The sequence below is a fragment of the Cyprinus carpio genome, chromosome A16 (assembly GCF_018340385.1).
Source record: "Cyprinus carpio isolate SPL01 chromosome A16, ASM1834038v1, whole genome shotgun sequence".
Taxonomy (NCBI): domain Eukaryota; kingdom Metazoa; phylum Chordata; class Actinopteri; order Cypriniformes; family Cyprinidae; genus Cyprinus; species Cyprinus carpio.
Window position 1 is genome coordinate 2461570 of NC_056587.1, and position 15209 is coordinate 2476778.

At 37.5% G+C, this 15209-nt stretch overlaps 1 protein-coding gene across 4 annotated transcripts; it reads right to left on the minus strand.

Annotated features, from left to right (window-relative positions):
• Positions 1 to 287: 287 nt before the first annotated feature.
• Positions 288 to 11098, minus strand: LOC109104897 (T-cell activation inhibitor, mitochondrial-like). 4 transcript variants are annotated; one of them, XM_042772009.1, is made up of 11 exons: positions 10928 to 11097; positions 8921 to 8987; positions 8661 to 8793; positions 8328 to 8478; positions 5937 to 6192; positions 4333 to 4455; positions 3924 to 4021; positions 3736 to 3827; positions 3378 to 3610; positions 2521 to 2652; positions 288 to 1490 (listed from the first exon to the last, which is right to left on the minus strand). In XM_042772009.1, exons 2-11 carry the CDS (start codon positions 8950 to 8952, stop codon positions 1265 to 1267), a joined length of 1476 nt encoding a protein of 491 aa, XP_042627943.1. In that variant the 5' UTR covers positions 8953 to 8987; positions 10928 to 11097; the 3' UTR covers positions 288 to 1264. The 4 variants fall into 4 exon arrangements, with proteins under 4 accessions (XP_042627943.1, XP_042627942.1, XP_042627941.1 ...); XM_042772008.1 differs by having other exon boundaries at positions 8921 to 10053; XM_042772007.1 differs by having other exon boundaries at positions 8921 to 8966; positions 10928 to 11096.
• Between the last annotated feature and the right edge of the window lie 4111 nt (positions 11099 to 15209).

Sequence of the window (15209 nt, forward strand, 5' to 3'; positions counted from 1 at the left end):
ACTTGTAATTAAGTGAACAAATCACGTAAACTAGTTTTATGATGCTTTTAGAGTGATTTTTTTGTCCTTTTGAAACTTGACTACACCTGTAGAGACAGAAAAGTCTACACACTAGGCATCTGCATTTAAAAAAGGAGTTACTTTTTCTGTAATAAGTGACAGCATGTCATTGATGTCATTATTATTGTAATTAACCTGAGCATTCCTTTAAAATAGTCTAGCTATTTTAACTATGAATCATCCAGTTGACTGCAAAATTGGGAAAACATTTATCTACTATAACTGAATTATTATTATCATTATATTATCATTTATTCATACCTGTTAGAGAGGAAAATTCACGGACTTGTCTGTCAAGATGTCAATGGCAAAATCTTGTAAACATTGTAAACCAAAAAGGTACATATTAACAATGTATACAATACTGACTGGTAACATCTGAACCATTGTTTAAATTTTGTGGTTACACAGTTGGATATTTATCATACATACAGATATCACAGTATAAACCTTTGAAACACAATAGCAGCAAACAACATGGATACACTGTACACTACATCTCAAGACAGACAATATTACAGCATTTAGGATTGATAATGTACATACAGTACACTACATCTGAAGAGAACACTTTTCCATTTTTTAATACTTGGATATATTTAGCATTTAGACAAAATCTTTTGTCAAAACACATCTGAATTTAGACTGTGCATTTTAGATTTTGGCAGATAGTATTAAAGTTAGTAAATGTGTTTATCTTCTGTCAGTCGGGAACACTGGGGTTTTGAAATAAAGAAGACTCAGTCACTCATATGGAGCATGATTCCAACACTACACTGAAAATCAGAACCAACCTAAAGTGTGCATTAAAAAACCTAAAGTTGCATGTTAAACTAACCAAAACATGATTAGAATTCCAGTATTATAAACCTCTGATATGGTGTAACTAGCAGCTGATTTTTTTAAGACAAAAAAGAGCCTTATCAGTTTTTCCAAGAGCTATTTTTTATAATAGATTGAGACACAATCGGCTCATGAGTAATGTGTATGGTTTGGCAGTGCAAATAAACATCAAACCTTCTATGCAAAGTTATAACATCACATGACTGGGGCCCACTGCCTCAGAAGCACAACACTATGTGCTAGTATTTTAGAAAGAAAGTGCATTTATGATTATGCCTATACACTAGGCCAACATCTTCAAAATATTATTTGACTACACCTGAGCCTGAGAGGCACAGTGATAAAGTCCAAATAGAGTGTTTCAGCCCTTCCAGTCCCAGGGAATACACAGATCCCCATCCTGCATGACTGAATAGAAGTGAGAGATGTAGAGATGAAGGCCCTGCATCTGCGGGGATCTCTCCTCCATCAGACGCCTGCAGCAGGGGATCATCTGACTGCTCGACACACTGGGCTCTTTAGACAGACTGTGCAGAGACAAGTCCTGCAGACAGCTCGAAATGATGTCTTCTTCCTCTGCCTCCAACCTGCATAGAAGGGAAAATTTTCCATTGTAATGAAAGACGATTTTAAACAGTCACTATATTAAAAAAAAAAAAAAATTATATATATATAATATATATATATATATATATATATATATATATATATATAGTAAAAAATATATGAAAGTCTATATAATTTTTAGTATAGCACTGAGATTTTCATTATTCTTTTTATGGATGACGATTTTAAAAATGTTTTGCTCTTATGTTAAGTTCCTTATGCTAAACAAGGGTGTATTTATTTGATCAAAACTGTATTTTTTTTTAAATGTTTTTTTTACAATTTAAAATAACTGTTTTCCATGTAAATATATTTTAAAATGTTACTTATTCCTGTGATGGCAAGGCTGAATTTTCAGCAGTCATTACTCCAGTCTTCAATGTCACATGAAATCATTCTAACATGCTGATTTGGTGCTCAAGACACATTTCTCATTAATATCAGTGTTGCACTGCTTAATATTTGATGAACAGGAAGTTCAAAAGCACAGCATTTTAAATTGAAACAGAAAATGTTCGTAAAAATTGCACATGTCTTTTCTGTCACTTTTGATCAATTTAATGTATCCTTGCTGAATAAAAGCCTAACCCCCACACACACACACACACACACAAAAAAACAAACAAACTATTAAACGAACAGTAGAAGTGACAATAATTATATTGGCTAAAAATAACCCTTATACTAGGCTAAATATTGATGAACACTTCTATTGTATTTTTCTTTTCTTTAGGTGTAACAGAATATTCAGTGGAAAATAATAAAGGGTGCAACCAAAAAATATGAATCTTAAGGCAGTAATTGTGGATAATGTTGTTTTTCCAGCCCTCACACATAGCCCTTGTTACATTATTACATTACATTATTACATACAGCAAAATAGAAACATTATATTTTGACACTGATTATGAAAACAAACATGTTTGTCTTTATAATAATATACTGATGAATCATGCACAATAAGACCAGACTGATTTCATGTTAATGTGCAATGATAGGTCAAGCACTCACTTGTCTTTGCGTCGCATGCGTCTCCGGGCCTCCTGGGCCTGGCTCTGGAGGAAGTTCTGGAGCTGGAGGGTGTCACACATAGTGGGGATGATGAAGTGGCCCATCTCATGCAGGCAGGGGGTGGAGCGGTCACTATGGCAACAGAACAGAATAGAAAAAACAATGATTGCCGGGACATTAAGCAGCACAAAGACTTCCAAGTGAACAGTGAGGATATATCAGTCAGAAATACGACAGAAATGAATGGAAGACATGGAACAACAGGAATAACACTATACCAATCAGCAACAGTCCAGTATGGTCTCTCTTCTGCTTCATTTTTATGTTTATCTTGTCTTGCTATTCTTTGCAAAAAGAACATTTCCACAGCAATCCACAGAAAATATTAAAATAGAAAATAGTTATCAATTGTAATATTATTTCACAATATTACTCTTAAAAACAGTATTTTTTAATTAAGTAAATCATCAAATGCTGAGCATAAAATATTTCTTTCAAGAAAAAAAAAAAAACTTACCAACCCCAACATTTTGAACAATAGGGAATATTATACAAAACATTGTATTATTTTTTCTCTTCTTTAATTATGTCATAAGAAAGAAAAGTTGATTCAGAGGTGGAGAAAACTATTTCCAGATCCAACAATCTGATACAAAAATTCATTTACTTTGTGACTTGATTTCATGTGAACTTCAAGCTTGTGTTTTTCCAAAGAGCTTTGCCTGAGCATATGCATTATTCAAGCCTAGTATCATTGAGACTGAATTTCTGAGGACCTTGCCTCACATTCTTGAAGGTCATAAACACAGACAACACACACAAACAAACGGCTGGAATTGAAGTATACAAGTATTTACTTTTCCAAGCTCATTGTGAGGCCTTGCATGCTGCGGGGGTGCAGGGAGAGGCGCTGAGGGAACAGTCTCTTGTGGAAAGTGTTGAGGGTACTGTAATGTTCCTCCAGAGGCAGAGCAGGACCCATCCGCTCGATGTGGATCACCTGAATCCCTCCCAACAGGTGACTGATGCGCTCCTTCAGCCAGTCCGACTGCTGGAACAGGCTTCTGTAACTCGGCAATCTTTCAAAGAGCTGAACAAACACACGGACTGATTCACAAACACAAGCATCTTAGCACAGATGTTTGCAATCATGTTTGTTTATGTTGAGAATACGGTTAAGAATACCGTAAGACTGGTTTAGTAAATAAGCTGTACCTTTGTCCACTGATGGTGGACATCCATTGTTCCTAACATAACATGCCCTGAGGCATTCATCCCTGATTGGTCAGTAAAAACTATTACGTGACCTGTTTCGGAAAAGAAAGGAATTTGAGTAAACATTTGTGCACAATGAAAATTTAAGCCATCTAATGTCATCTCATGAATCCTATTTTCATGGATACCGCTCAAGATGTGCAGAGCCTCAGGGATTTGTGTGGAGAGCCGACCCAGACTCTGCAGCTGACTGCATTTGTGTGCAACTCCCCATTTGCGCTGCCACCTACAGGACAGAGAACCACATGCTTAAAGTTAACTTTTAATTGACAACAGGATGCAAGAACGGTCTGTCCAATAGTTTTACACATGCCAACATAAGCACGCATACAGTACCATTCAAAAGTATGGGGCTGGGATTTGCATTTGATAAAAATTACAGTAAAATACTGTGAAAATATTGAGATTTTTTTTTTAATATATTACAATATGCAAACAAACAAACAACACCCCATAAGACATAATCTAAATAATAAATTAATGCCAAAAGTAAGATTTTGCTGACCATAAGAGCATATAGTCTGAGTTAGAGCTGACCTGATATCCAACAAACCAAGTTTCTGAATCAGCTCTCTTTTCAGTCTTTTCAGCTCTTCACGCCGCGGAAGACTTGCATTCTGTTTCTTTGTGGCCTCTGACTCATTGTTTCTCAGCCATAAACTAAATATAAAGACAAACAAAAAAGCAAACAATGTTTCAGATCTGACAATGAGTTAAATGAAACATTATATATCCTACAATCATTAAAGAATAGTGCCAATGAACTATGCCTGAAATAACGTACCTTTGTTCATCTATTATATATAGTATAGTCCTACATTGCGTGTTCTATATTAGGTCTCCAAAATACTTTTTAAAGATGTTACAAACCACAAAGTTCCTCATCTCAAATGGGTTAAGGAGGAAACCGCAGTTGGGTTAAGTTTTAGCCAATTCTAATATCAACACTTCACACAAAACGACAGCAAACAATAGTCAAGTTCAAGTTTAACCCTGTAAAGCTTGGCATATGAAATAATAATCAGAACCAAAAACAAAAAACATTGCCCAAATGGAGCAAAAATTTGCAATTTGTTAGTAAGATGCAATTCTGATAGCTAGTAATATAAATCAATGAAATCTTTATAACAGTACAGCAGACTTACTTACATAAAATGCATATAAATATCAGTTGTCGCTTCATATCTCTCCCAACAATGTCTTAGTAAGATGATATTTAAATGCTTAGTTTTATGATCAAAGCTCTGTTACAATGATGATTGTACAAAAAAGCTCCTCCAAAGCCTGATGCATCATATTTTAATACTCACATTTTGACAATTAAAATAATAATAATTCAAGTACACATAAGTTGCTTCAGTTCAGTGTTCATCTTGAAATACTACTACTTTATAAATATCTGATTCTTTTTCATAAAATTTATTTTTTTTTGCTGTAAAAAGACACATGCTCCATAACCCAAAAGAAGAGTGTTTTAGAATTATACTAAAAAAATATAATTTTACTTGCTAAAAGACTATAAACTATCAATCAAATAAAGGCATGCCATAGATTGAGTACAACAGTTTTTTTTTTTATCATGTAGCTAATAATCAAATATGATACAGTAAGCTTTAAAGGGGTTAAATGTGTGTACTAAGGTTTTATTGAATTTCTACAGCTTCAGTATTTGCAAAGCTTTAATCTCAGGCCATGAGGCCCACTGAAGGGTTTATGTTGAGCCTGGGCTCATCCGTGGTTCAATGTACACATTTCTCCTTTTACTAAATGGCACAAAAACCATTGTGGAGTCATTAATCACAGTAACTACAAAGAATGGCTTGAGAACACTTTGTTCTGTAGAGAAGGACAAGGCTAATTGTAGAAACACAAACAAGGTTGCTGGTGTGACACTAAAAATGCCAGCTGGGCTCGTTCTGGCTGCTGTGATACAGCCACTGGTGTCTCATCAGTCCTATCGAATTTCAAGTTGAATATTAGCCAAACTTTTGTGCATCTGCTGGAGACCTTATCTAGCATTTAGATGGTCTAACACATTAAGCAGTGGTGTTCATATGGATTACATGGGTTTGAAAAAAAAAAAAAAAGATTAATATGAAATGGTGGCCAAGAAAGGTCTTTCTCTCGCTCTCTCTCAGTACCTGAGTGTGGGCTCGACTCTTCTGGCTTGTTCTAACTCCTGCTCTGGGTCCCTGAATCCTGTGAAAGTGTAATAAGTCTTGTCCCATTTGATGGGCCGATAGAAAGCTGTTCCAGGCTGTTGTGTCGAGCTCTTCTCTGTCTCATCCTTGAGCACATCTTGCATATGTTCAACCGAGAGGCTACAGGACCTCAGAACATCCAACACTGTGCTCAGAACATCCTTAGACTGCAGGGTGAAGGTCACCGAACGGAATTCTGGGAAATGTAGGGTTATCCCATTAAAAGCATGGATTGAAAAACAGAAATAATAAAAATAAAAAAATTAAAGGAATACTTTTTATCACAGTATATAAATCAAGTAAATTAAACTTCTGGGATATTGATCTGGTCAGTTACGTAGCAAAGGGGTTTGTTAATTAATTTCAGCTGCTTTGGTGTTAATAAAATTAACAACAGGTGCACTAGATGGGCAACCATTAGAAAACCCCTAAAACAGGAATGGTTTTACAGGTGAAGGCCACTGACATTTTTTCCCTACTCATCTTTTCTGATTGTGTGTCACTACTGGTAGCATGAGGTGATACCTGGACCCTACAAAGGTTGCACCGGCAGTCCAACTCCTCCAGGATGGCCCATCAATATGTGCCATTGCCAGAAGGTTTGCTGTGTCTCCCAGCACAGTCTCAAGAGCATGTAGGAGATTCCAGGAGACAGCCAGTTACTTTAGGAGAGCTGGACAGGGCAGTAGAAGGTCCTTAACCCATCAGCAGGACCTGTATCTGCCTTTTTTGTGTGCAAGGAGGAACAGGATGAGCACTGCCAGACCCCTACAAAATGGCCTCCAGCAGGCCACTGGTGTGAATGCCTCTGAGAAAACAATCAGAAACAGACTTCATGAGGGTGGCCTGACGTCCTCTAGTGGGCTCTGTGCTCACTGCCTGGCACCGTGTAGCTTGATTGGCATTTGCCATTGAACACCAGAATTGGCAGGTCTGCCTCTGGTGCTCTGTGCTTTTCACAGATAAGAGCAGGTTCACCCTGAGCATGTGTGACAGATGTAAAAGGGTCTGGAAAAGCGGTGGAGAATGTTATGCTGTCTGTAACATTGTTCAGCATGACCGGTTTGGTGGTAATCCAGTGATGGTCTGGAAAAGCATATCCATGGAGGAACACAGAGACCTCTACAGGCTAGACAATGGCACACTTACTGCCATTAGGTATCGTGATAGAATCCTTGGACCCGTTGTCAGACCCTACGCTGGTGCAATGGGTCCTTGTTCCTCCTGGTGCACGACAATGCCCAGCCTCATGTTGCGAGAGTAGGCAGTCAGTTGCAGGAGGATGAAGGAATTGATACCATTGAATGTCCCCTACGCTCGCCTGACCTAAATCCAATAGAACACTTCTGGGACATTATATTTCGGTCCATCTGACGTCAACAGGTTGCACCTCAGACTGTCCAGGAGCTCAGTGATGCCTTGGTCCAGATCTGGGAGGGAATACCCCAAGACACCATCCTTCGTCTCATTAGGAGCGTGCCCTGATGTTGTCAGGCATGCATACAAGCACGTGGGGGCCATACAAACTACTGAGTTCCATTTTGAGCTGCTGCAATGAAATTTCAGCTTAATGGACTAGCCTGCTGTATCCTTTTTTCAGTTTAATTTTGAGTGCCTTTGAATTCAGCCCTCTGTAGGTTGATAATTAAACAATGTGGCATCTTTTCATTCCTAACAAATTACCCAGTCCATATCAGTATAGATATCCTGCATGATATTTTTCCCCATTGAGATCTGATGTGTTTTCAAAGTGTTCCTTTAATTTTTTTGAGCAGTATAGATTACTGCTTACAAGTTTCAAAAATACGTAAGATTCAAATATTCATTCAATACATTTTAAATTCATTTATTCATTTGATGGCAAAGCTGAATTTTCAGCAACCATTACTCCAGTCTTTAGTGTCACATGATCCTTTAGAAATAAAAATCTCAACAAAAAAACTATTTTATTATCAATCTTGAGAACTTGTGGTTATTTTATGAAGTAATTCTCAATTTAAAATAGAAATCTTTTGTAACATCATAAACATTTTGTCACGTTTGATCAATTTAATGCATCCTTGATTAAAAACAAAATACTGGCAAAATACTGGTGAAATTAGATAAAATAAAAGACTTTTGTTTCGGGGAAAAACAATAACAATGGTACAACTATTGTAAAAGTTACTGCATGACCTGAGGTGACCTGGAATATAGTGCACGAGTCAGATGGTCTAGTTGCATTCATTAATTTATTATTATTAGTAGTAGTATTAGTAGTAGTATAACTATTATTATTATTATTATTAGGAGTAAAAATCACAGTGTTAATCAGAAGTGAACTGGTGTTACCTGAGGCTAGCAGACTACCACTGGAGTCTGCTTTTTCTTTTGTGTCCCTGACATAAAAAGTGAGGTTTGCAGGTTTGGGGGATCTTGCCCCAGGCTTCTGAAGATTTTCCAGATAACCATTTAGCCTTTTCAGGGAGTTGTCATTTACTTCCTGCAACAGAGTAAACAAAACAAAACCAAACAATATAAAAAACACCCACACCTGCTCTGTAGAGGGGAAAAAAACATATATCAAATATTATCATCATGCATTGCCATTATTTAGTTTATGTATATAATAAAAATTCTATTCAGGGCTTATAATTATGATAATAACTATTTAATTATCATTACTCTCTCTCTTGGATGCCGGCCAAAGAAATCAGGGTGTACTGCAAAGTAAAAGGGCCGCAGGGCATTAATGGCATCCGCTCCTGAGAGATTCCTCCTCTGAACCATACGAGCACAAACACATCTACCACCAAGCCTGCAAGAATGAGGACGATACTGATTAGATGCTTAAAGATTTTCAACAAAAGTTTCTTCGCAGCTGTCCATAAGGATTATAATGTGATATAGTGTTTCCATTTATTGATTTTTTCGGGTAAACTTACCTAACATAACGCAGGAAGGTGGTCACATACATCACGTTAATTCCTTCTGGTAAGAGAAATCAAGTCACTTGAGAAAGGAAAAGCATGACAGACTTCAGCATCTTCAACAAATGTTATACTGCATGTCTGGAGGGTCATTTCAGGGCTAGACAATCATATTCCTCCATGCTATATATATATACACTGATCAGGCATAACATTATGACCACCTTCCTAATATTGTGTTGGTCCCAAAACAGCCCTGACCCCTCGAGGCATGGACTCCACTAGACCCCTGAAGTTGTGCTGTGGTATCTGGCATCAAGACGTAAGCAGCAGATCCTTTAAATCCTGTAAGTGGTGGGGTGGGGCCTCCATGGATTGGACTTGTTTGTTCAGCACATCCCACAGAGGCTCGATTGGATTGAGATCTGAGGAATTTGGAGGCCAAGTCAACTCCTCAAACTCGTTGTTGTGCTCCTCAAAACAATTCCTGAACCATTTTTGCTTTGTGGCAGGGCGCATTACCCTACTGAAAGAGTCCACAGCTACCAGGGAATACTGTTTCCATGAAAGGGTGTACATGGTCTGCAACAATGCTTGGGTAGGTTGTCTGTGTCAAAGAAACTCCACAAGGATGGCAGGACCCAAGGTTTCCAGCAGAAAATTGCCCAAAGTATCACACTGCCTCCGCCGGCTTGTCTTCCTCCCATAGTGTATCCTGGTGTCATGTGTTCCCCGGGTAAGCGATGACTCGCACCTGGCCATCCACATGATGTAAAAGAAAATGTGATTCATCAGACCAGGCCACCTTCTTCCATTGCTCCGTGTCCAGATCTAAAGCTCATCTGCCCACTATTGGCACTTTCTGCGGTGAACAGGGGTCAGCATTGGCACCCTGACTGGTCTGTGGCAACAAACTGATGCACTGTGTATTCTGTCACCATTCCATCAGAACCAGCATTAACTTACTGAGCAGTCTGAGCTACAGTAGCTCGTCTGTTGGATCGGACCACACGGGTTATTCAGTGTTGTTCACTTCACAGTGTGTCTGTGTAAAAGCAGCCATTGCTCTAATCTTCATTGTCTTCAATCCAGTTGTGCGGTTTAATATTTTTGTGGAAATCATGCTTTTTTTTTTTCTCTCCAGGATTCTTTCATGAATAGAAAGTTTGAAAGAAATATGAAATACAATTTTGTAACAATATCTTTTGATCAATTTAAGGCATCCTTGCTGATTAAAAGTATTATTTTTTTTTCCAAAAATGAATGAATCAATCAATCAACCAATCAATTAATGAATCAATCTATATAAAACTTGTTTCACTAATATATAGTTAGTAATATATACATTGTGTTATTATGGTAATGGCCTTGATAATAACTGTGCTTTAGTGTAAATGACTTTGCTGAGGTTCACAAATAAGAGTTTTGAAGAATACATGGAATGTCAGAAATTTAAATGTTCTTATTCATAAAAATCCCAACAATCCATACTCTATGAGATCAATTATACCTCCTACATCTATGCATTGATTATCTTTTATTTTGTTTAACGTTTTAGTCTCAGCACCCCCATATAAAATGACATAAGTGCTACTACGTGCAACTAACTAGTTTCATGTAAATACAACAGGATATGTGGCTGAAGAAGAAGAAGAAGAGCTTGACTGGTCTTGAGCAGAGACGGTTAACTCAGGTCAGGTGCAAGCAGGGGTCATGGTGGGATTTTTCGACCTACATACTGTTGATAGTAATCACAAGCCTCGCTTATTTTGACACAAATCAAACACGACGAAAAACATTTCCGCCAAAATCAAAATAGTATCCATTAGATATTAGAGGCATTGGACTTAAACAGCATTCAATACATTCAACACACAAACACTGATCAACACTGTAAACAAGGGCAAACACAAACTCTTGGCGCTCTTAAAATAAAAACAACAGTCTCAGACTTAATCAGTCACATACAAAATTTATGTCAGCATGAGACAGAAATGTCCAAAACACTATAAAATTATTTACCTGTGATTTAGCAGTGTTACATGTTCGCTGTTGTTAAAACTAAACCTAAGTCATATACCTCATTCAGGCCTAATCATCCAGGCAAGAGTAATCAACTGCCTATCTTTAGAAAACAAGCGCAGCTAGCGGGACTTGAATCAGACAGAACTAATCATTTGCCCATCTTTGTCGGTATTGTTTACAGCAGTGGTTCCCAAGCACGTTCCTGGAGACCACGTGCACACTGTTTATTTATTTATTTATTTATCTGTTTATTTAAGTATTTATTCATTTAGTGAAAGACGGTAGTTTTTAAAGACGTGTGCGGGTTATAGTTTTGATTTACTGACTTATGGGATTCATACTATATATTATCCGCTGCAGTATTATTTGATTTTTGTACCACCTCCTGCACAGATGACGTCCTTTAGAAATCATTCTAATATGCTAATTTGTTGCTAAAGAAACCTTTACTTATTAGCAGGGCCGTGGGAAGAGGTTTTAAGCTGTAGTTGCAGTAGCATTATTAGCATTCTTTTGCGTGTCAGGTGGACACCTCTTAATAATAAGAATTAAACACATTTATACCAATCTTGTAACCAGACTCCGTTGCACATAGCAGACACGTACAAATAGCCAAGATAGTTAAAACAGCTCCAAAAGGTTGTCGCGCACAGCGGACGTCTTCGCCTTCTGGCTGACCTCCCAGGGCGAGTTTTTTAAGGCGACCGTTATTTAGAATGTGTCACTTTATGGTTTCCATGGTGACGCGTCATTGCTTGTCACGTGACACACCGCAACAACAACAGAGCTGAATGAATGATGATCTGCTTTTATGTCATTTTTCCTTTTTATTCAAAATATTCACAAATTTGTTAGATATGGCATGAAATATCTGATATTCCGATTGTCAAATATATGCAAGTGTTTTAAAACACCTTTATAACGATCGCGTTAGTTGAGCTGTATGCGCGACGGCATCTTAGTTTGTGCCGCAGACGCAGTTCAGAGAATCGGATCTGTTGGATTTACAACACGTGAATTCATCCACTTCTCCCGAAATACATAAAAGTAAGTGGCTGGTGAACTGAGAGAAGAATAGAGTAAACTTAAAGTTACTTACACATGTGTATCTGATATGAATAAAACAACGTGTCTAATTATAATGGAAAGGATTATTATTGCCTCTTCCTTTGACATCAGTGTGTATTTTACAAACTCTAAATGTATTGTTTTTTTAGTACTTATATGTCTGAAACCTAAAATAAACATTATGTGGTTGAAAACACTGAAAAGTTTGTGATAAATGACAGCTCTGAACCAGGGGCGGATTTAGTGAATTGGGGGCCCCAGGCAAATATAGGAATGGGGCCCTATACATTTTCACACATTTACCTAGATCAACTTTGAGGTCCTTTTTTGTCGTGATGCTTGCTGCTGCACAATGGTGCCACATTGTTGTGTCCAATGTTTCTAAATTTTTTATGTACATGTTAAAATAGGATTCCTTCATTAACATTTACATTTAATCATTTAGCAGACACTTTTATTATTTCATGTTGTAGACCATGAAATAGCAATTGATTAACCTCACAATTGAACCTTTTTTCAAGAAAAGGGATCAGAAGTATAAATTACTATATTATTTAAAATGGATTTATGTGGGTGAATTTTTGCATTGGTCTGAACAAAAACTGCAGACTGGATTATTGAAAATGCACATTCATTCTCTACCAGTAGGAGGTGCTTTTGGAACGTAAGAAATATAGTGGTTTCCCCGATAACGGCTGTAAACAAAGCAATGCTCAGCTCATAAATGATCCTTCATCAGGTAAAATGAAAATGCGATCTAAACTTTTCTGAAGACTAAAGGTTTCTGAGGTTCATTCTGAATTAGTGAGAATGAGAAGAGTATGAAAAAAGTATACCCTATATTGATGAGTAAAGTCCACTGATGAGTTACCAGCGTAAGCCTACATTTAATTTTAGTCATTTTAACTTAGGGCTGTCAATCAATTAAAACATTTAATCGTGATTAATCGCATGATTGTCATGAGTTAACTTGTGTATAATCGCAACTTAATTACACATTTTTATCTGTTCTAAATGTACCTTAAATTAATACTTTTCCCTCGGTTTCACAGACAAGGCTTAAGATAGTCTCAGACATGTTTAAGCTGTTTCAACTGATAATATCCCGGGACTTTAAGTTTTTAATACTCTAATCAACATGGGCATGGACAAATACTGATGCTTTATGCAATATATGTTTATGAGTGAAACCATAGTTAACAGAGCATGAAGTTCTGTTGTCAGACAACGGGATGAATATGAAATAGTGACTGAAACGCGACCCATTAAGACTACATAAACAGCTCTCCCTTCCAAGATGTTAATCTGCACAAAAATCCCGATTTATAGTATAATCGTGCCGTTTTCTGATAAAATCAAACAGGCTACACATAAGATAAAGACACTAGCTGTGCTATGATTTCGACTATACTTGCATGTAAAATTAGAGAAGCAACATATATCTGTGTTTTAACTGAAAGCGCAGCTCCTTTCAGCCGCTCGCTGAACAGAGCGGACGCAGAGAGAGAAGTGTGTGCGCGCGCGCTGGGAAAGAGAGACCTCGCGCTCGTGCAGCAGTCAGCTTCAGATGCATGATTTTCATTTGCTACAAGCAGGATACAAAAGAAGCACGTTCAACTCGGAAACGCAGACCGTTGTCGTGGTAACAAACACCGTAAACAGCAACCGTTCGCGTGTCCGCGCTTATTGCGCATCTCCTATATGAAAAGCATTTTAGGGGGCCCCCTGGCTTTTGGGGGCCCAAGGCAGTCACCTACCTTTGCCTAATGGGTAAGTCCGCCCCTGCTCTGAACCTATGCTCTGAACGCGCCTCTCTCTGGCTCAGCGCCAGCCAACACGTGAAAGCACATTTGAATTTAGCAGTTGATCACGTCATGCACTGGGACCAGCCTGGACTGATCACACCGGTGTGATCGTACGTACGTGCGAAAGGGTCAATAATTATTTAGTTGTGCTCAAAACCTCCTCGTGCATAAACTTCTTATGTTAATAACAAACAGGAGGATTTAAAAAATGTTTTAATACGTTTATGTATTTATTTTTTTTGCATCTGTCAGAGAGTGCTGTAATGTCTGCATTTTCCAACGGGGGTGCTGCAGCACATGCAGCACCCCTACTTCCCACGGCCATGCTTATTAGTCATCATTATAATGACAATTTAAAATGGTTGTGCTGCTTAATGTAGAGTGAAAACCGCAATAAAGTGTTTTTTTTCAAAGTTTCTTTGAACAGAAAGTTTGAAGAATAACATTTATTTGAAATAGAAATCTTCTGACATTATAAATGTCTAATTGTTTTTTTTAACCGTTTTGTATCATAGATCCTTAATTAATTAAAAGATAATCCGTAATTAAAAGATAAGAAAAAAGAAAAGAAAGCCAAATTATACAAACTCTTGAATGTTAGTGAGTAGGGTTGATTCTTATTGCTGCTTTTAATTTTATATTTAAAACATACTGTTGAACTTTTTAATGTTATATATGAATAATTGTATTATTTATGACACACTGACAGAGAATATGTTTTCTTCCTTGTACTTTTCACATTTTATACTTTAACAAGGAGCCCCAATTTGTGTCAAGTCATCTTAAATACAGTTTCTGGCAGAAATTTTCTGTTGCAACACATTGCAACGTGCCAATAACAGGAATACATATTGGGAACACTGTAAACCTGTGAGATGAAGGTGGAATAATGCTGATACGTTCACTGTAAGAAAGAAGTAACACTTAAGGGTTTTGTACATTCTGTAATAGTGTAGGCTACAGTAGCTAAAGGCGGTAGCTGTTGGTGTGCTGCAGGCAGGCATCAGACATGTCATGCGCCCGAGTTGCCAGACATCTCGACTGCTTCAGGGTCAGAAAAGATCTGGCCAGGCTTGAATGACCAGAGCAGGACTCACTAATCAGATTGTAAAAATCTTCAAAATGGCATTAACATTGAGCAGAGACAATGGCAGCATCAGTGACAGACATGCTGCTGTCCTTTGTGTAAAGAACTTTGCTGGACCGGTCATCAGTGGCATCAGCTGCTGTTGGAAAAGAGCAGATTTCTGGGAAACCATAGTGACACACTGACTGACAGGGATGGGCAGTATTTATGATACATGTATTTCAAATACAAAATTGTATTTTGTAATTTGTATTTGATAGGGTTGATGAAAATGGCTTTGTATTTTGTATCAAAATACTTCAGTGTTTGGTATTTTTGT